The sequence below is a fragment of the Oncorhynchus mykiss genome, chromosome 27 (genome assembly GCF_013265735.2).
Source record: "Oncorhynchus mykiss isolate Arlee chromosome 27, USDA_OmykA_1.1, whole genome shotgun sequence".
Classification (NCBI taxonomy): Eukaryota; Metazoa; Chordata; class Actinopteri; order Salmoniformes; family Salmonidae; genus Oncorhynchus; species Oncorhynchus mykiss.
In genome coordinates this window covers 20,134,749-20,156,517 of record NC_048591.1, presented here as the reverse complement: position 1 = coordinate 20,156,517, position 21,769 = coordinate 20,134,749, and the positions used below count along the sequence as shown (strand labels likewise).

The following is a 21,769-nucleotide window of genomic DNA, read 5'->3' as shown; positions in this document are numbered from 1 at the left end:
GCTCTGAAGCCAGGTTATGCATATAATTGGTACCATTGGAAAGAACACTGAAGTTTGTAGAAATTATAAAATAATGTTGGAGACTATAACACAATAGATATGGTGAAGCATATTTTGACTTGTTTTAACAAAGTTTTGCGGTAGCCTTTTGGATTCCTTTCTCTGCATGTTGAACGAGTGGATTACTCAAATCAATGGTGCCAACTAAACAGACCTTTTGGGATATAAAGAAGGATTTTATCTAACAAAACAACATTACATGTTGTAGCTGGGACCCTTTGGAAGACAAATCAGAGGAAGATTTTCCAAAAGTAAGTGAATATTTAATCACTATTTGTGAATTTCTGAAACCTGTGTTGGTGGATAAATATTTTGATGTGGGGCGCCATCCTCAAATAATTGCATGGCATACTTTCGCTTTAAAGCCTATTGTAAATTGGACAGTGCAGTTCGATATAAGTTAAAGACACTTGTATGTTCCAAATGGTTTAATATCCATAATACTCTCTCTTCCATTCTATCACTCACTTTAAGTCTCTCTCAATACATTAAAACTGATTGTGAACAGTAAAAGTCTAAGATTGTGTGGAAGGAGAGGAGGAATTTCTGTCTCTCCTCTCTTCTACTCTCTCTCTTTCTCAGCATCCTGAGATATCTTTGGTCTTGTGTCTCCTCTGGTAGCGTGTGTCTGTTGGGTCGAAACCTCACTCCTGGGCACCAAACAGGGCCTGGGTTGGGGTCTTGGCCATGTGGTCCTGGGCAGAGAAGGTCTGGCTGCCTCATAGGCCTGGACAAGCTCCTGGAACCGCTCGTAGTCTATCCACGTCCACCACTCTCCCTCCACCTTTAACTGCATAGGGAAACACACATAGGGATATTGCTAGTACAGTACATACAGCATACACATGCACACAACAGTGTGCAGACATGCACACGCAGAGAGAGCATTACAGATGCAGAGAGACTCTTCAATCAATCATAAATCACACTAAGGGACTATAGGGCTCATGGAGCAGCAGTCTCCAGTCTCCAATGAGCTGCCAGCCTTACAGGAGCATTCATTAACCAATCATAAGTACAGTGACTCATCAAACCTATCAACCTCTGGATGCTAACTCATCTATGAGAGGAGGGAGGAGTATGAGAGATTGGGGGTGTGTGTCTATTTGTCAATAACAGCTGGTGCACTGTCAATGACTGTTCTCTCTGCTATCGCATGGCAAGTGGTACCGGAGGTATACTAGGAGGTGTCAGAGGAAGGCCTAAAAAATTGTCAGACTTCAGTCACCCAAGTCATAGACTGTTATCTCTGCTACCACACGGCAAGCGGTACCGGAGCGCCAAGTCTACGTCCAAAAGGCTCCTTAACAGCTTCTACCCCCAAGCCATAAGACTGCTGAACAATTAATCAAATGGCCACCCGGACTATTTGCATTGAGCTCCCCCCTTTGTTTTTACACTGCAGCTACATGCTGTTTATTATCTATGCATAGTCACTTTACCCCTATCTATATGTACAAATTACCTCGACTAACCTGTATCCCCGCACATTGAATCAGTACTGGTACCCCCTGTATATACAGTTGAAGTTTACATACACCTTAGCCAGATACATTTAAACTCAGTTTTTCACAATTCCTGACATTTAACCCTAGTAAAAATTCCCTATCTCAGGTCAGTTATGTCACTTTATTTTAAGAATGTGAAATGTCAGAATAATAGTATAGAGTGATTTTATTTCAGCTTTTATTCCTTTCATCACATTCCCAGTGGGTCAGAAGTTTACATACACTCAATTAGTATTTAGTAGCATTGCCTTTAAATTGTTTAATTTGGGTCAAACGTTTTAGGTAGCCTTCCACAAGCTTCCCACAATAAGTTGGGTGAATTTTGGCCCATTCCTCCTGACAGAGCTGGTGTAACTGAGTCAGATTTGTAGGCCTCCTTGCTCGCGGATGCTTTTTCAGTTCTGCCCACATATTTTCTATGGGATTGAGGTCTTGGGATGGCCACTCCAATACTTTGATTTGGTTGTCCTTAAGCCCTTTTGCCACAACTTTGGAAGTATGCTTGGGGTCGTTGTCCATTTGGAAGATCCATTTGCGACCAAGCTTTAAGTTTCTGTCTTTCCATTCACACAAGTGACATAGGCAAATATACAGTGCATTCGGAAAGTTTTCTGACCCATTCATTACATTACAGCCTTATTAAAAAAAAAATGTTTTAATCAATCTATGTACAATACCCCGTGCTGAGAAAGCAAAAGCAGGTTTTTAGAAATGTTTGACAATTTATATATATTTAAAAAAAACTGAAATATTACATAACTATGCAGACCCTTTACTCAGTACTTTGTTGAAGCATCTCTGGCAGTGATTACAGCCTCGAGTCTTCTTGGGTATGACGCAACAAGCTTGGCACACCAGTATTTGGGGAGTTTCTCCCATTTTTCTCTGCAGATGTTCTCAAGCTATGTCAGGTTGGATGGGGAGCTTCGCTGCACATCTATTTTCAGGTCTCTCCAGGGATGTTCGATCGGGTTCAAGTCCGGGCTCTGGCTGGGCCACTCAAGGACATTCAGAGACTTGTCCCGAAGCCACTCCTGCATTGTCTTGGCTGTGTGCTTAGGGTCGTTGTCCTGTTGGAAGGTGAAGCCTCACTCCAGTCTGAGGTTCTGAGCGCTCTGGAGCAGGGTTTCATCAAGGATCTCACTTTACTTCATTCATATCTCTTTTGCTTCATTCATCTATCCTTCGATTCTGACTATTCTCCCAGTCCCTGCAGCTGAAAAACATCCCCACAGCATGATACTACCACCACCATGCTTCACCGTAGGGATGGTGCCAGGTTTCCTCCAGATGTGATGCTTGGCATTCAGAACAAAGAGTTCAGTCTTGGTTTCATCAGACAAGATAATCTCGTTTCTCATGGTCTGAGAGTCTTCAGGTGCCTCTTGACAAACTCCAAGCGGGCTGTCATGTGCTTTGGCTGTCGTGCTCTTTTTTTTTACTGAGGAATGACTTTCGTCTGGCCACTACCATAAAGGCCTGATTGGTGGAGTACTGAAGAGATGGTTGTCCTTCTGGAAGTTTCTCCCATCTCCACAGAGGAACTCTAGAGCTCTGTCAGAGTGACCATTGGGTTCTTGGTCACCTCCCTGACCAAGGCCATTCTCCCCCGATTGCTCAGTCTGAACACGCGGACAGCTCTAGGAAGAGTCTTGGTGGTCCCAAACATCTTCCATTTAAGAATGATGGAGGCCACTGTGTTCTTGGGGACCTTCAGTGCTGCAGACATTTTTTTGGTACCCTTCCCCAGATCTGTGCCTCGACACAATCCTGTCTTGGAGCTCTACGGACAATTCCTTCGACCTCCTGGCTTGGTTTTTGCTCTGACATGCACTGTCAACTGTGAGACCTCATATAGACGGGTGTGTGCCTTTCCAAATCATGTCCAATCAATTGCATTTACCACAGGTGGACCCCAATCAAGTTGTAAAAACATCTCAAGGATGATCAACGGAAACAGGATGCACCTGAGCTCATTTCGAGTCTCATAGCAAAGGGTCTGAATACTTATGTAAAAAAGGTATTTCATTTTTTAATATATAAATCTGCAAAAATGGCTAAACCTGTTTTCGTTTTTTAATTATGGGGTATTGTGCGAAGATTGCTGAGGATTTAAAACACTTTCTTTTAGAATAAGGCTGTAAGGTAACAAAATGTGGAAAAAGTCAAGGGGTCTGAATACTTTCCGAAGGCACTGTATATCACAAACAATGCAATCATCACAACACGGTATTTTTCCTGGCTTGGCTTCCCCAGTGAATTTACCCACACACCGCTACTGGTTATGCAGGTGATTATACCTGGCTACTGGATGGTGTAAGGCTGAGACAGGAGTTTAGAGAAGGGTAGGGTGGACAAATGGCACACTATTCCACAGGAGGTTGGTGGCACTTTAATTGGGGAGGACAGGTTTGTGGTCATGGCTGGAGCGGAATATGTGGAATGGTATATAATACATCAAATGCATGGTTTCCATGTGTTTCCTGCCATTAATTCATTCACTCCATTGTTCATTCACTCTCATCATGGGGTATTGTACATAGATTGATGAAGGGATGTAATGTAATGAATGGGTGGGAATAATTTCTGAATGCACTGTATATTTGTCTGTCACTTGTGTGAATGGAAAGACAGAAACTTAAAGCTTGGTTTGTTATGAGCCGTCCTCCCCTCAGTAGTCTTCTGCTACTCTATTTATAGTGTACTTCTTTTGACCGGAGCCCATAAAAGTAGTTCACTATATAGGGAATATGGTGCCTGTAACGAACCTCGTCCTTCTCTTCTGAGGAGGAGAAGCGAGAAGGATCGGAGGACCAATTTGCAGAGTGGTAAGTGTCCATAATGTTTATTATAATACATAAACTGAACACTACGAAAATACAAAACAATAAATGTGAAATGAACGATACAGTCTCGTGTGGTACGAACACTAACATGGAAGACAAACACCCACAACCCAAACCTGAAACCCAGGCTACCTAAATATGATTCTCAATCAGGGACAACAATTGACAGCTGCCTCTGATTGAGAACCATACTAGGCCGAACTCAAAAACCAACATAGAAAAACAAACAGACTGCCCACCCAACTCACGCTCTGACCATACTAAAACAAAGATAAAATAACAGAACTATGGTCAGAAAGTGACAGTGCCATTTGGGACTGAAGTCCAGCATTAATAATATCTTGAGGGTAGGGGGCAGTATTTTGATGTTTGGATGAAAAACGTACCCAAATGAAACTGCCTATTTCTCAGGCCCAGAATCTAGAATATGCATATAATTGTCAGATTGCTCAAGGGCACATTAGCAGATTTTTTGGCCTACTCGGCTCTGGGATTCAAACCAGCACCCTTTCAGTTACTGGTCCAACACTCTTAACCTCTAGGCTACCAGATTGAGTTCCAGCCTAATGCGTAATTTAACAATGCCATACAACTCTCCTTCTGTGGCCTCCAACTGCTCTTAAATGCAAGAAAAACTAAATGCATGCTCTTCAAACAATCGCTGCCCACACCTGCCCGCCCGTCCAGCATCACTACTCTTAGAATATGTGGACAACTAGAAATACCTAGGTGTCTGGTTAGACTGTAAACTCTCCTTCCAGACTCACCTCTTGAAACTAGGTGGCACTATTTTCATTTTTGGAAAAATAACGTTCCCAAAGTAAACGGGCTATTTTTCAGGACCAGATAATAGAATATGCATATAATTGACAGCTTAGGATAGAAAACACTCTAAAGTTTCCAAAACTGTCAAAATATTGTCTGTGAGTATAACAGAACTGATATTGCAGGTGAAAACCTGAGGAAAATCCAACCCGGACGTGCTGTTATTCCTGAAAGCTCTCTGTTCCATTGCCTGCCTTCGCTCCATTTAAAGGGATATTAACCAGATTCCTTTTCCTATGGCTTCCCCATGGTGTGAACAGTGGGGAAGTTTCAGGCTTTTATTTTGAAAAATGAGCGAGAAAGATCACATCACGTCATTGTATAGCTGGGTGCCAGCAGCGGTTTGCATGTGCAACAGCTTGGAGCAGACATTTCTATCTCTCTCCTATTGAAGAAGCTACAGTCCCGGTTGAAATATTATCGATTATATATTGTAAAAACAACCTGAGGATTGATTATAAAAAACATTTGACATGTTTCCAAGAACTTTACGGACACTATTTGAAATTTTAGTCTGTGATGTCGTGACCGCTCGAGCCTGTGGATTTCTGAACATAACTCGCCAACCTAATGGAGGTATTTTGGACATTAAAATAATCTTTATGGAACATTTATTGTGTAACTGGGAGTCTCGTGAGTGCAAACATCCAAAGATCATCAATTAATTTTATTGCTTTTCTGACTTTCGTGACCAATCTACTTTGCTGCTAGCTGTTTGTAATGTTTTGTCTACTTTTTTATTTATTTTACCTTTATTTAACTAGGCAAGTCAGTTAAGAACAAATTCTTATTTTCAATGACGGCCTAGGAACAGTGGGCCTGTTCAGGGGCAGAACGACAGATTTGTACCTTGTCAGCTCGGGGGTTTGAACTTGCAACCTTTTACTAGTCCAACGCTCTAACCACTAGGCTACCTTGCCGCCCCTGAAAAGTAGTCATGTTCCTTCAGTGTTTCTCAGAGGTTTAGAGAGTTGCTGACTTCACTCTGACGAGACAGACATGTCATACGGAGTGACAGAAAAGCGATCAATCCCTCCTCTCACTCTGGGCATGCCGTGAACAATGATCATCTGCTCTCACTCTTTATTCACAGATCTTTTTCACACCTCCCTCTCTCTACAGTACCACACTCACCATACCTTTCCTACGGCTACTGCAGGTCTCCTGCATTGTGTGTAGCAAGACAAATGATAGGTGCAGGTTGGCCAGCCCTCTAGGGAGAGAGGGAGTGTTGCTTATAGAGAGAGTGTAGGTTAGAGGCTAAACTATAATGGCTTCGGCCTCAAGGGAACAGATGCTTACATGTTAGGGGTGGCTGAGTGCCTTCAGTCTACAGGTCCCTTTGGCATTACATGCTGGTCCAACAGAGCCGGTCAAAAAAGGGCTTCCGTCTGCAGGGGAGAAGGTCCCCAGACTCGCCAGCTGTAGTTTCAAATGTTCACAGTCAGATCGAGATTCAACGATTCTTGTTGCTGAAATTGCAGTCAATTAAATTTAGTGTTACAGGTCCCAGTTTTTGGACTGGTGCAGCAGATAATAGTTATTGTAACACAGGATAAATAAAGAAACAGGAGAACGTGGCTTCTCTTTCAAAGGTTCTCTCAATTATTTTATTCAACATTTTCTCAAGTGCAAACTGTCTTTTCATTGTATTTCAATGTTTTCTTTTGTTTTCTTTAAAGTGTATTTAGTGATCTGTCTCATAAATCCCTGACATATTCACATCCTCAAATTCTTTACATTTATACCGCAAACACATTTACTCTTAACTTTAATTCACCTGTTCAGGTTATAATTATGTAGAAGACTGTTGCCTACTATAGCCCTATAGGAGACTCTAAAACATGAAAGCCTTTAAAGACTGGTATATCTCATTAGAAGTGTACGTTATACCCATGCTCAAAATACATTTAACCCGTATAAGAAGAGTGCTAATAGAAAGACAAGACTATTGCAACTGAGATTAATGCTAATTATTGGAAAATGATTGAACAAGCTAGCATAACCGAAGCTAGCAACCAACTAACCGGAGCTAGCTACCAACTAACCGGAGCTAGCAACCAACTAACCGGAGCTAGCAACCAACTAACCGGAGCTAGCAACCAACTAACCGGAGCTAGCAACCAACTAACCGGAGCTAGCAACCAACAACCAACTAACCGGAGCTAGCAACCAACTAACCGGAGCTAGCAACCAACTAACCGGAGCTAGCAACCAACTAACCGGAGCTAGCAACCAACTAACCGGGGCTAGCAACCAACTAACCGCGGCTAGCCAAAAGCTAACCGCGGCTAGCCAAAAGCTAATCGCGGCTAGCCAAAAGCTAACCGCTTTACTAACATTTAAAGTACAACAATTACAAAGTTCTTAAACATCACAGTTACAACCTTAAATTCTGTAAACCCTTAGGATATTGTCAGGAGTGTCTTTTTCAAAAATATCAAGAGTTAACAATCAGTTTTTTGTTAGCAAGAGCAATTAAGTGGAAAATATCTACAAAATTATGTATTAATGCAGGTGATTTATTTGATTGGTTTGTGTGTGCACATGTATGTGAGCATGTTTGTTAGTCCGTGTATGTATGCGTGTGTGCATTTTTGTTAGTGTGTGCATGTCTTCGTGAGATGGAGAAGGTGGGCTAGGATTGATGGTCACTTCTATTCAGATTACCAGAGGCTGGTGAGATTGGAATGGTTTTGTGGTTGGTTCACTTCATTTCTCTAAGTGATGTATGCGATGTGTCATCCTGAATTCATTTTAGCAACGCATTGCTATTTAGCATATGGAACAATTTGTTGAAACTAAGTATAATGAAAAACATAATAATTATTATTATGGACTACCACTATCATGGTTTATGAAGAAATACTAAATGTGTTGATATTTGTTTGTGTATTTTGTTTTTGTAAAGATTACTCAGGCTTTTAACAACAGATAAGTATGTTTTTGTGCGGTGTGTGTGTGTGTTCATTCATCTAAGTTGTCTCCATAGTAATGTGGATCCTTTAGCCAGCTTCCTCACCATCCTTAAGTCCTCAGAACCAATTTGTAGATTCCATCTAAAGTTAGCCCACAGAGTTCAAGGAGAGGGTATGACCAGAATCATTAGTTAGAATGTTTGTGTGTGTTATGGTAAACACACACACACATCGTTTTTATCTTGGACTAAAATGCAGTCCCACTCTCCTCTGAGTTGTTGAGTTTGTTTACCATACATTTTTAAAGACAGATTTAGCTTTAAACTGGCACCCTCCCACACACTGCCTTTAGAAAACCTGCTGCGCCACGGTTTATATTTAATTTAGTCAACAACGACAGTGTGATTTGGAAACCCACCCAACCTTGAGAAAACATATGGCCCACTCTAGGCAGGCACAGGTTTGGTCCCGAAAAAGGTATTATAATCAAGTATCTCCTCAGGCTAGCTAGGCTACATTCAAATATTCACACATAACTTTAAATACATGCTGAATACATTGCTTTATTCTAGGTAGAATGCTAGTGTAGACATTGTGTGTCTCTGTGACTTCAGCCAGCCAGGCACAGAGAGGGACAGGACTGGATAGGACAGGAGGCAGGGTAGCAGAATGAGCCTGGTGATGCCAACATTGTCACATCCATTCCTGCCCTGGCTTCAGAATCAGAACCCATCCTCAGAATGTTTTGTACCCTCAGAACGGAACATCAGAGTTCCATCCAGACCCAACCCTTCCCTTCTCTTCCTTTATTATCCAACAACACAAAGCATATGGGGGATGATCAGAATGGCTGCTTGGCCAGGAATTCATAAGGACAGATGGAAAGTAAATGTGCTTGGGTTTGTTCAAACCATTTTGTAGCCCAGTTCTCATTTGGGGGACGATTAAGGAGAGTTTGGAGTGGAGATCTAAATTTGTAGCAATAATGCTGGCTCCCTCTAAAGCCATAAACATTTATGAATACAGTGTTTTTGGGTTTCAAAATATAGGGACCAGTTAATGTATTATACCCATGGGTTGATTTTGTTACTCAGCAGATTCATAGTTACTATAAGACCTATTTTTCATTCAAATGGGGGGGGGGGGGGGGTCTGTTGAAGAATGGTGTCTTTTCACTGTGTTTGGCAAGGTGGCATCCTCATTCATTCTCAGGCTGAGATGGAGGGGTGTTGAGGCAGTACCAGAGCCCTAAGGCACACCCCATTCTGCACACCGCCATTGGGCCTGTGTTGACGACACACTGTCTAATGCCCGTGTGTGCACGCGTTCTGAAGCCAGGTCTTTGATGCTTGTGTCAACGACATTTGTTAAGGGGATACATTAAGGCCTTTACTTTGGCAAAAGAGGGGCTTCATAGCAATTACTTATTTTTTTACCCTCTCATTGCAAATATCACTATTCTTGTCTTTGAATAGAATAGCTTGTGGGAGTTCATGCTTGTGCGCACAATATACATACGTGTGTGTGTGTGTGTGTGTGTGTGTGTGTGTGTGTGTGTGTGTGTGTGTGTATTAGCATCACAGGGGCAGAACTCTGGGCTTTCAGTCAAGCAAACAGATTTGAAGGGCACGGGAGCCAAACTGAAAGCTGCCCTCTGCCAAAGAGGAAATAGCTGGAAATGACAGCAACAGCCCAAAACGCATGAGAACACTGACACCAATGGAGACCCTAACAGAATTCGGTGCCACTTGGTGTCTCAGTGTGGGAGTGGTGGAGTTGGGGACACTTTCAGTTAGTAAATATTTTCTTCATTTTCTTTCTGAACCCAAAGCTTCAAAATCACATAATCTAACACTCAAATGATAATCTGATGCTCTAATGATGACCGCGGGTGATACTACAAAATTATTTAGGATCACACCGTCCACCTTGCACTGCACTCTGCTGCATTTTACAATCAGAGCTGCCATCTGGGAACATTCATTATTTGGCAGCAGGAAACTAATGATATTAGAGCCTGGTGAGATCAACAAAATCTAGGACGGGATTCAATCCGATCGCTGCTGGTTGAAAATGCAGTTTTGAAGGTAATTTTCTATTGAGCCGACATCTGCAGCGTTTTACCCGGGAACATTGCTTTAAAAGCAGCATTTTAGCCATGCCTGTAATGTTTATTTTAGCTGTTATTATTTAACCTTTATTTTGCCAGGAAGTCCCATTGGTGTCAAAATACCTTGTTAACCAGTGATTGTTGCTCACAAAATACATACTTTGAGATACTTTTGAGACAGTACCAGTCAAAAGTTTGGAGACACCTACTCATTCAAGGATTTTTCTTTATTTTGACTATTTTCTACATTGTAGAATAATAGTGAAGACATCAAAACTATGAAAAAATACATATGGAATCATGTAGTAACCAAAAAAGTGTTAAGCAAATGAAAATGTATATATATATTTTAAATTCTTCAAAGTAGCCACCCTTTGCCTTGATGACAGCTTTGTAAACTCTTGGCATTCTCTCAACTTCACATGGTGGCATGGCACACACCCAGGGGATGGCCTTGATTAGCCTCAATGCTAATCATCTTGTTAACTGAGAGGAGTCAATTAACCAAATGACCACCGTTTGAAAGAGGCATCAAACGTCTTTGTCTCAGGCATATACATTTTTTTCTGAACAGGGGATTTGCATTTTAACAGCATAATGAACTCAGACTAATGCAGTCCAAATAAATAATTGATAAATAAATATTCCTTCTCAATAGTAAGCAGAGGAATGCGGGGGTACCATACTCATTAGTACAGATGTGATAATTGTATGTTCTTTGTTTCTGTCAGTCACATGTGGGAGTGTGAACCCATGCAGGGGTGCGCCATGTTCTCTTTTAAAACATGATGGTTGCATTTGTGTCTGCTGATTTGATTTGATTTGTGGGTTCTGTAAATGTTTATAGTCCCCAAAGGACAATCCGTTTGCAGCAATTACAATTTCTACACATCATAGGAGGACAGGCTAATTCTAATGGCTGGAATGTAATAAATAGAACGGTATCAAACACAACATATATGGAAACCAATGAGCCTGTCCTCCAATTGCTCCTCCCACCAGCCTCCTCTGGCACCCATGTGTGTTAATTATCCCATTATGAGTGCATGTCTGTGTTTCTTTTTCTGTTTGTGTGTGTACAGATTTAGTATGTGTTTTGGTATTATGTTTCCCACAGGCATGTTCTCAGGCAAGGAGCCAGCAGCTTTCTCGGCTGAATCACACCACTGATTAAGATACATCACACCAATGTAGAAATAAAGAGCTTGTTTCTGACGCCACAGTGAGAGGTGGGTTTCTGACGCCACAGTGAGAGGTGGGTTTCTGACGCCACAGTGAGAGGTGGGTTTCTGACGCCACAGTGAGAGGTGAGTTTGGGTGCCAGCTTTGCATCCCCATGCTGTTCTCAGTTTCCAGAACCAACAGACCTGTCAGTTTCCATGTAACATTGTTCTCAGATTCCAGAACCAACAGACCTGTCAGTGTCCATGTAACATTGTTCTCCGATTCCAGAACCAACAGACCTGTCAGTGTCCATGAAACATTGTTCTCAGATTCCAGAACCAACAGACCTGTCGGTGTCCATGTAACATTGTTCTCAGATTCCAGAACCAACAGACCTGTCAGTGTCCATGTAACATTGTTCTCAGATTCCAGAACAAACAGACCTGTCAGTGTCCAGGTTACAGCAGTCTAAGCAAATAGGCTCTCAGCCATAGAACCAGGTACGGTGCGTTTTCACACTGAGCTAAAATTGAATAAGAAGCAAGTTATGCAAGGTTTTAGAATTGGTATGTGAGTGTCTAGTAAGACACAGTGGGTTATGGGGAAGTGAAGGTGTGAACTGTGTGTTCTGCACGTTAAATGCTTACCAGCCTCTAGTCTCAGACACACTTCATGACCTCTCACTCACTCAGAGCGGGTTGAACTACACTCTGCCGTGAAATGATTTGAATGCATAAGTGGGCTCTACTGACAGGTTATTCTCAAGTATTTTTGGGGCATTGGTTATGTCTGTTATATGAATGATATTTCACAGAGTTCCTTGTCCCCCTTAGACATGGTCAGGGAACACCTGTGGCACCTGGTAAGCTGGCATATTCACATACAGTATCTTTACAATCAAATTTTAACATTCCTGAAAGAGAATAAAAATGAAGGTGAGGAAAGAGAGAAGAAACTGCAATATAAAATGGATTCTATTCTGGTTCCTGAGGCCACTAACAAGACATCACCAGTGCAATAAGACTGGACTGAAATGCCTCCTGCTTTAACAAAGATACAGCATATTGTTAACCTTTTTTTGATAGGGGGCAGCATTTTCACTTTTGGATGAATAGCGTGCCCAGAGTGAACTGCCTCCTACTCTGTCCCAGATGCTAATATATGCATATTATTATTAGTATTGGATAGAAAACACTCTGAAGTTTCTAAAACTGTTTGAATGATGTCTGTGAGTATAACAGAACTCATATGGCAGGTGAAAACCTGAGAAAAATCCAACCAAGAAGTGGGACATCTGAGTTTTGTAGTTTTTCAAAGCTTGGCCTACCGAATACACATTGAGATATGGATGAGATTGCACTTCCTAGGGCTTCCACTAGATGTCAACCGTCTTTTGAAACTTGAATGAGGATTCTACTATAAAGGAGGGGCTCATGAGACCTCTTCGAGTCAGTGGTCTGGCAGAGAGCCTTGGTCTCATAATGCGCGATCCCGACAGAGTCACCTCTCGTTCCAGTGCTTCTCTGAAGACAAAGGAATTCTCCGGTTGAAACATTATTGATGTTTTATGTTAAAAACATCCTAACGATTGATTCCATACATCGTTTGACATGTTTCTAAAGGACTGTAATGGAACTTTTCGAGTTTGTCTGGATGAAGTGCCTGCGCCTCATGAAGATGGATTACTGGGCTGAACACGCTAACAACAAGTGGCTATTTAGACATAAATGATGGAACTTTATGGAACAAATCAGTCATTTATTGTTGAACTGGGATTCCTGGGAGTGCCTTCTGATGAAGATCATCAAAGGTAAGTGAATATTTATGGTGTTGTTTCTAACTTTGTTGATTCCAAAATGGCAGATATTCCTCTGGCTGTTTTAGGTTCTGAGCGCCGTTCTCAGATTATGCTTTTTCGAAAATCTGACACAGCGGTTGCATTAAGGAGAAGTCTCTTTAATTCTGTGAATAACACTAGTATCTTTTATCAATGTTTTATGGGTATTTCTGCAAAATCACCGGATGTTTTGGAATCAAAACATTACTGCAAGTAAGGTGCCAATGTAACCTGAGATTTTTGGATATAAATATGCACATTATCGAACAAGATGTCCTATGAGTGTCAATTTAGCATTAACCCTGGAGTGATGTATGTGCAGATGATGATGTGGAAGTAGAGATACTGGGGTGCAAAAATAAATAATTTGGGGAATGAGGTAGTTGAGTGGGCTATTTACAGATGGGCTGTGTACAGGTGAAGTGATCGGTAAGCTGCTCTGACAGTTGATGCTTAAAGTTCGTGAGGGAGATATAAGTCTCCAGCTTCAATGATTAATTGGGTTGGGCTAAAGTGCAATGCAGTCAGGTGGGTCATCAGCTGTTGCAGCAACAGCTAGGTTCTACGCACAAAACCAAGTTAATTGATGAGAATGGTGTGATGTAAGATACCGCTCTTAAAAAATGTGTCAATTGTCAACATCATGGCTCCTTTGATCTGTTGAGACTTCATCTTCATCTTTCTTTTTGACAAAATGTTTTGACATTTTACATTTTTTTTTACAATTGCTTTGTTCATTTCTGAGTCAAATTATTGTGAAGGAAAACATTCAGTGAATACAGAACACTCTGATAGCTCCCAAAGCGTGTTTCTGGGTTTCAAAATTGTATTTTTTAATTTCACCTTTATTTAACCAGGTAGGCAAGTTGAGAACAAGTTCTCATTTACAATTGCGACCTGGCCAAGATAAAGCAAAGCAGTTCGACACATACAACAACACAGAGTTACACATGGAGTAAAACAAACATACAGTCAATAATACAGTAGAAACAAGTCTATATACGATGTGAGCAAATGAGGTGAGATGAGGGAGGTAAAAGCAAAAACAAGGCCATGGTGGCAAAGTAAATACAATATAGCAAGTAAAACACTGGAATGGTAGATTTGCAGTGGAAGAATGTGCAAAGTAGAAATAAAAATAATGGGGTGCAAAGGAGCAAAATAAATAAATAAATAAAATAAATACAGTAGGGAAAGAGGTAGTTGTTTGGGCTAAATTATAGATGGGCTATGTACAGGTGCAGTAATCTGTGAGCTGCTCTGACAGCTGGTGCTTAAAGCTAGTGAGGGAGATAAGTGTTTCCAGTTTCAGAGATTTTTGTAGTTCGTTCCAGTCATTGGCAGCAGAGAACTGGAAGGAGAGGCGGCCAAAGAAATAATTGGTTTTGGGGGTGACCAGAGAGATATACCTGCTGGAGCGCGTGCTACAGGTGGGTGATGCTATGGTGACCAGCGAGCTGAGATAAGGGGGGACTTTACCTAGCAGGGTCTTGTAGATGACATGGAGCCATTGGGTTTGGCGATGAGTATGAAGCGAGGGCCAGACAACGAGAGCGTACAGGTCGCAATGGTGGGTAGTATATGGGGCTTTAGTGACAAAACGGATGGCACTGTGATAGACTGCATCCAATTTGTTGAGTAGGGTATTGGAGGCTATTTTGTAAATGACATCGCCGAAGTCGAGGATTGGTAGGATGGTCAGTTTTACAAGGGTATGTTTGGCAGCATGAGTGAAGGATGCTTTTTTGCGAAATAGGAAGCCAATTCTAGATTTAACTTTGGATTGGAGATGTTTGATGTGGGTCTGGAAGGAGAGTTTACAGTCTAACAAGACACCTAGGTATTTGCAGTTGAGGTGTTGCATTGTATGCCACTTTGCCTTCTCCCAAACCCTGATCTCAGAAGAATCTCTAGCTGTGCAAAAGCCATGGTCACTAGGCTGTGTCGTAGTAAGTACTTTCCCATATCAAGTAGGTCCCAATTGTCTGTCCCATGGTGGTGAAAATAGGGCAACTTTTATATGTTCCACTCAGTTACCTCCCTCTGCCCAGCTAATGGAAATCATTTTTATAGTTTGTCACTGCGCTGCGACCAGCTCATTGTTGTCGAATCTCAGCTCCTCTAAGAACTAGGATATACACTGAAATTGACACAATCCTCAGAAATGCAGGCATTTCTAGACACTTCAGTAACTTTAGGTATGGTGGATAGTTGGATATAACTGTAACCATGAGTGTAAAAATGTAAAATAATCCACTCCATTTTAGCTATTAGGGCTGATGGTTCGGATAGTTTCCTATCTAGCCATGGTTATATTAACCATGACCAGCGCCTAATATTTTAATGCTGTACTCTCAATATAGTGATTCTGCAAATATAAACAGTGCATCACAGTGCAGCACACACACGCTTCAAATAATGCCTGCATTAACCTGGCATAAACTCAAAATATATTAATAATTCCTGAATATTTTCTTCCAAAGAGCGAAAATTGAGGTAGGCTATTATATCAGCGCATGCAGCATGGCATAAATGTTGATGAATGTGTCTGTGTTGGAAATCCCTGGGGTTTGTCCTCTCTAAATGCCCAGACACAGGTTGATTAGAGTGGGAGTGGTAATGCACTATAAACTCAGGTTTATAGTCAACCTTGACATCTGCACAACAATAATGTAATTCCTAAAGGGGACTATTTTCTTAACTCCTGAACTGTATGGAGGATTCCTCAGTTCCGAATCCATAAATTTACTCTGTCCCTTGACACAATAGCTTCCCCCTCAGATCCATACATTTACTCTGTGGCTTGATGCTATGACTAAACACAATTGAAATATCTTTGCAGGTAACCTTGGCTCTCACTGATTGGCCGAACGATCCATTTCAACAGTGTTGGCATTAGACCTGATGATGCAGCCTGCCTGGCACCGTGCCCGATGGCCAATATCTCATGGTGCCGTTGGATTGGCAAGAAGATCTTGTGTCGGCATCTCTAAATAATCTCTGGAACAACATATCTCCTCAGCTGTTGTCAGGTGTTTTGGGAGGGATCCACAGCTCCTGCCTCCTTGACATGATAATGGCTGACCCTGGCTGTGACCTCACTTTCGGGGGGTGTCTCAGGGGGAATGGGATATAAAAATAAAAAAAACACACACTATTTCCAATTCACACATGCGTATAATACACACTTGTACGTGTGAAACAGGACAAATATAAATACACACCAAATTATTGTATTATTATGCACACAAACACACTCAGCACACATGAGATGAGCCTTCTGAGTCAGCTGGTGGAGAGATTGAGCTGAGAGCTAACGGAAGGTGTGAGAAGTGTGGTGGATTTTCATTAACACGTGTGTGTGTGTGTGTGTGTGTGTGTGGATGAGGAGAGCAGGTGATCACAGCTTCCCCATAGCAGGAGGTGAAGAAGTGAAGTTCAAGGAGAGAAGCAGATGTTGAACTGACTGAGCTGTAATAATTGCTGAGAGAGTGAATGAATGGGAGGAGCACCGGAGTCAGTGTGTGTCTGTAAATCGTAAACCCAGGACACAGTGTTGGATCAAAGTGTGTGACAAACAGTTACACATGTAACTTATCAGGCCGAAGCATGCTCCCGGTTTTGAAATGAGAGGGGTGTGTTTTTTTTTGAGAGGGCCCCTCCCATTCTGACGGCCTTGTTTAGAGTTTACAGGAGATATAGTGGCCTATCTTGCGTAACTTCCTCTTCACATCTTCCTCCTCTCCTTCAGGGGAGGTAAGTCTAAAGGAGAAGATGCGATAAAGAGCAGGAGAAAGGGGCCATCGTATTGTACCTCTAGCATCAGACAATTACTGTACTGCCAAAGGAAGAGATTAGGTAATAGAATATAATAGACCAGAAATTATGCTTCAATGTTGGTGGTATAAATGCCTTATAGCACATTGATGAGAAAATTACCTGTGTGCTTTTCTTTGAGGATGTTTCATTTTGGAGTTTAAAGCCTAACAGCACTGGACAGCATAGCTGTGAGAAGTAAATATCAGGAGATTTTACAGGTTCAACAGTTTACCCCCAAGTTCCTGAGTCTATTGAACTAAACTGTATCATGCCTCACGGATATTGCAGTGAATTGCAGTTGTATGATGTTGTTAAGCATCCCATTCAAGGGATGAATGGAAACACCCAGAAAATATCAATGGGAAAATATCAATGATCGCATCTAGAAGACCAACTGAAAAAGGCATACAGAGGGCCTCCCGAGTGGCGCTGTGGTCTAAGGCACTGCATCGCGTTCGATGGGTAAGGGGAGGGTTTGGCCGGCTTGGATGTCTTTGTCCCATCGGGCTCTAACGACTCCATGTGTCGGCCAGGCACATGCACATTGACTTTGGTCGCCAGCTGTACAGTGTTTCTTCCGACACATTGGTGTGGCTGGCTTCTGGGTTAAGTGGGCAGTGTGTCAAGAAGCAGTGCGGCTTGGCAGTTGTGTTTCAGAGCATGCATGGCTCTCTTCGCCTCTGAGACCGTCCGGGAGTTGCAGCGATGGGACAAGACTGTAACTACCAATTGGATATCACGAAATTGGGGAGAAAGAAAAAAAAAGAAAAAGGCATGAAGAAGACAAAGCAACTATCCATACCACATGCTGGCCAGACAAGGCTGCTCAAAAAAAACAATTCAATGAAACCTTTATTTAAACTAGGCAAGTCAGTTAAGAACAAATTCTTATTTACAATTACAGCTTACAGGTGAACAGTGGGTTAACTGCCTTGTTCAGGGGCAGAACGACAGATTTACACCTTGTCAGCTCGGGGATTCGATCCAGCAACCTTTCGGTTACGGCACAACGCTCTGACCACTAGGCAACCTGTGGCCTCAAGAGTCCGGGTTCTTACATGGTTTCATTTTTAGTTTACTTCAAATCAAGGCGACCTTTGTCTAGCTTTCAGTCTTTTCCTTCAAGTCTCTACGCTTAGGTCACTGAGACAATGGCAATCTCCACAGCACTACAAAGAACAAAGCTTAAGCTTGCAAAATGTAACTTTTTGGGGGACCTGACAAAATGTACATAGAAATGCGAGTTATAGATCTGTTATTGTCATTGAAAGCAAGTCTAAGAAGTGTTAGATCTGTTCAATGTGCGCTATTTCTATGCTTCCCATTCTTAAGTTTTGTATCTTTTGAGGTTTTGTAGACCAGCTTCAAACAGCTGAAAATACTATATTCTTGTTTACTGAAAGGATATTTCACAGCGGTTTAGATTCTGCAATGATTCTCTACACTATACATTGCCTAATTTCTTGTTTGTGACAAACAAGCAAACTATTCGAATTTTAGCAACCAGGAAATGGCGTAGCGATCTCCTTTAAGAGTATTGAATTAAATAATGGCAGGGGCCCCAGACCAGCGTGTGTCACTATGACAACTGCAGATGGATCAAATGATGATGGTGGTGCAACAAGGGAACGGCTCAGCCTTCCTCCTCCCATCACATTAATACTTTATCAGTCTAATTACTACGCCAGGGTCAATGTACTGTACTGCAGTGAGTCTTCAGATGAATTACACACACACTGTATGTGTCCCAATTGGAACCCTATTCCCTATATAGTGAACTAAGGCACCTGAACAAAAACATTAGGCCCTACAATATAAAGAGAATAGGGTGCCACTTGGGATACGTGTGGTGGGAGATCACTCAACAATGACTAATGGTACAGCGTTTGGCGTGCGGCGAGATTAATCTGGGATGTCATGAAAAAGCCATCAGATCGGACTCAGTTGTTCAGATAATTCCCTTTTTATATTATACATCGGCCATTTTCTCTTAGCACTTCAGTTCTTATGAAGGGCACATCTAAATAGGGCCAGCTGACCGTTATCAGAGGATAAACCCCGTCAGTAAATTGAGTCGGAAGAAAACGTGCAGCAAAAAATGCAGATAATTGGGTATGACATGCTCAGACTTCATTAAACCTGTATTCATTGGGAGTTTCGCCATTACATTGTCATTAAATATTCTTTATTGTCATACTGCAGGGACAATAAGGGGGAGTTGTATTGTATTTCTGAGGTATTTAACCATATGTTGTGTGTTTTCTATGCCCCCTATATGAGTTCATTTGCAGTAGAGTCAGTCAGTGGTTGGTTTGCTTTCACACAAACATCGTAATGAGGAGAGCAAATGTGAGTCTGGTCATTAAGTGGTTCTACTCCCTATATACACATAACATAGCACTGTCAGAGAGAGGAAGAGGGGGAAAGAGACAGACAAACCAGGCAAATGAGGTGAGGATAGAGACACTACCAAAGAGGGTTTTCCAAGAAATGACTTGACTGCACTCCACAAGGAGCTCTGAATTCTAGATATTGTTGTTTTTATAGCTCCTGCCATGGAACAAGAATGAGGGTGGAGGAATGGAGGGGGCAGAGATGGATTGGATGGAAGAGTCACCACCTACCTTGACCTCAATGAAATCAGGTTGTCCCAGCGAGCTCTGAGTAGGCCTTCAGTTTGTCTACAGTCCACGTCTTCACCAGAGTCAGTTTGTACACTGTCCTCTGTCGAGAGACTTCCTAACCTCCTGCCAAATATATGAACATACAGTATTAGAGACACATATTTCCCTCAGATTACACAGACCCACAAAGAATTTGAAAATAAACCCAATTTTGATAAACTCCCATATATATATATATATTGGGTGAAATACCAGTGTGCCATCACAGCTGCAAGATGTGTGACCTATTGCCACAAGAAAAGGGCAACCAGCGTAAAACAAACACATTTGTAAATACAACCCATATTTATTTGACTTCCCTTTTGTACTTTGACTATTTGCACATAATATGACATTTGAAATGTCTTTATTATTTTGGAACTTGTGAGTGTACATTTATTGTTAATTTCACTTTTGTTGATTATCTACTTCACTTGCTTTGGCAATGTTAACAGATGTTTTCCATGCCAATAAAGCCCTTAAATTGAATTGAAACAGTTGAGAGAGAGAGAAAGAGGGTGGGGGGAGGAGAGGGAGAGAGGGAGTTGCACAACTAAAATGTGTCTTCTGCATTTTACCCAACCCCTCTGAATCAGTGGGGGGCTGCCTTAACATCCACGTCATCATCCCCCGGGGAGTAGTTGTTGTTGGAGGTTAACTGCCTTGCTCAGAGGCAGAACAACAGATTTTTACCTTGTTGGCTCATGGATTCGATCCAACACCCTTTCAGTTACTGGTCCAACACTCCTACCCACCAGGCTACCTGCTGTCCCATAGCTGATTGACCTTTAGAATGTAATCACCGTTAATTATAAACAGCACAGTAAAATACTTGCTCAATTGAGAGTACCAGAATTGGGACGTATAGAAGAATTAATAAATGTATTAATGTCACTCGTCTCTATCCAGATTGTGATGATGCTTCATGCCTCACCCCCATCTGTCTATCGTGATCGAGGGAGAGTGAGACATGATGCATCCACAAGCTGCACATTTATAATGTCATTTTGTCGTAAATGCTGTGCAGAGTATTTGAAATGTTACGTTTTTCGTAAGATCTCCACGATTTTGTACACTGCTAAGGTGTTTCCCGAGCTGTTACCCCATATCTGTAGGGTATAATGACATGAAAAACCACCCATGGAACTGTCTGTAAGAGGCCCCTCTATCATTCTCATTCCTGTCGTTTTACGGCTGTCAAACAGGTCAACCCACAGGGGAACCTTCATCACGGTCATCGCCCATAACACCTGTCATCCAGGGGCGAGATCCCACCTGCTGAGGTCCCCTGGCAATCTATTAACCTGTGACGGTCAGAAACACACCAACAGGAAATGGAATAGGGGTCGAAATAAATAGGCTAACCCCCATTCCCTGACAAAGGAATGGTTCTCCCCGGATTAACTGCCTCATATTTCACATCTATACTAAGCACAGTATACTTCACACTGCCTTTTTCAAAGTAAATAGGTGAGGGGAGAAAAGGTTGGAGCTAGCAGAAAGACTAAGTAAATGGCGATGGGAGAGAAGAAAAGAATGGGAACTGGGTACACACTCCTCCCCTGTTCCTATACTTCTCTCTCTATCGCACTCCATTTCTCTCTCGCTACCCTTATCCTCTTCTCAGAGAGAGGGAGAAGTGGTGGCTCTGGCCCCTTCAGCTCAGTGGGGTATGGATAATTGGGCCATGGTGCCAGGGAGGAAGGCAGGGAGGTGAGGTATTTTCAGCCACCTCCCCTCCAAAGCCAACAGAGCAGCCACAGCACAGCTCCATCAGTCCCTCGGCACAGGGATGAGGCCAGGTTGGAAAGCAGAGCAGAGAGAAAGAGGGAACGGTCAGAATGAGAGAAGAGAATAGCAACCAGGGATGGGGGTGGAGCCCACCATGAGAGGAAGCTATGAGCCACACAGAGATGGGATCACTATGGCCTAACTCACTACCTCTGTTAGTGTCTCTGCCTGTTCCCTAGAGAGGCTGTTCAAGACTGGCAGGCAGGCACACCTGTTTTTTGGTCATAT

General features: G+C 42.1%; 1 protein-coding gene across 1 annotated transcript in view; it reads right to left on the bottom strand.

Annotated features, from left to right (window-relative positions):
• Positions 1 to 272: 272 nt before the first annotated feature.
• The window catches only part of tyw1 (tRNA-yW synthesizing protein 1 homolog (S. cerevisiae)), a 72,677-nt gene continuing 51,180 nt past the window's right edge, over positions 273 to 21,769 (bottom strand). The window contains 5 exon segments of the mRNA XM_036964638.1: positions 273 to 781; positions 784 to 850; positions 19,712 to 19,745; positions 19,747 to 19,822; positions 21,026 to 21,028. Coding sequence (XP_036820533.1) covers positions 639 to 781; positions 784 to 850; positions 19,712 to 19,745; positions 19,747 to 19,822; positions 21,026 to 21,028 — 323 coding nt within the window. The 3' untranslated portion in view covers positions 273 to 638.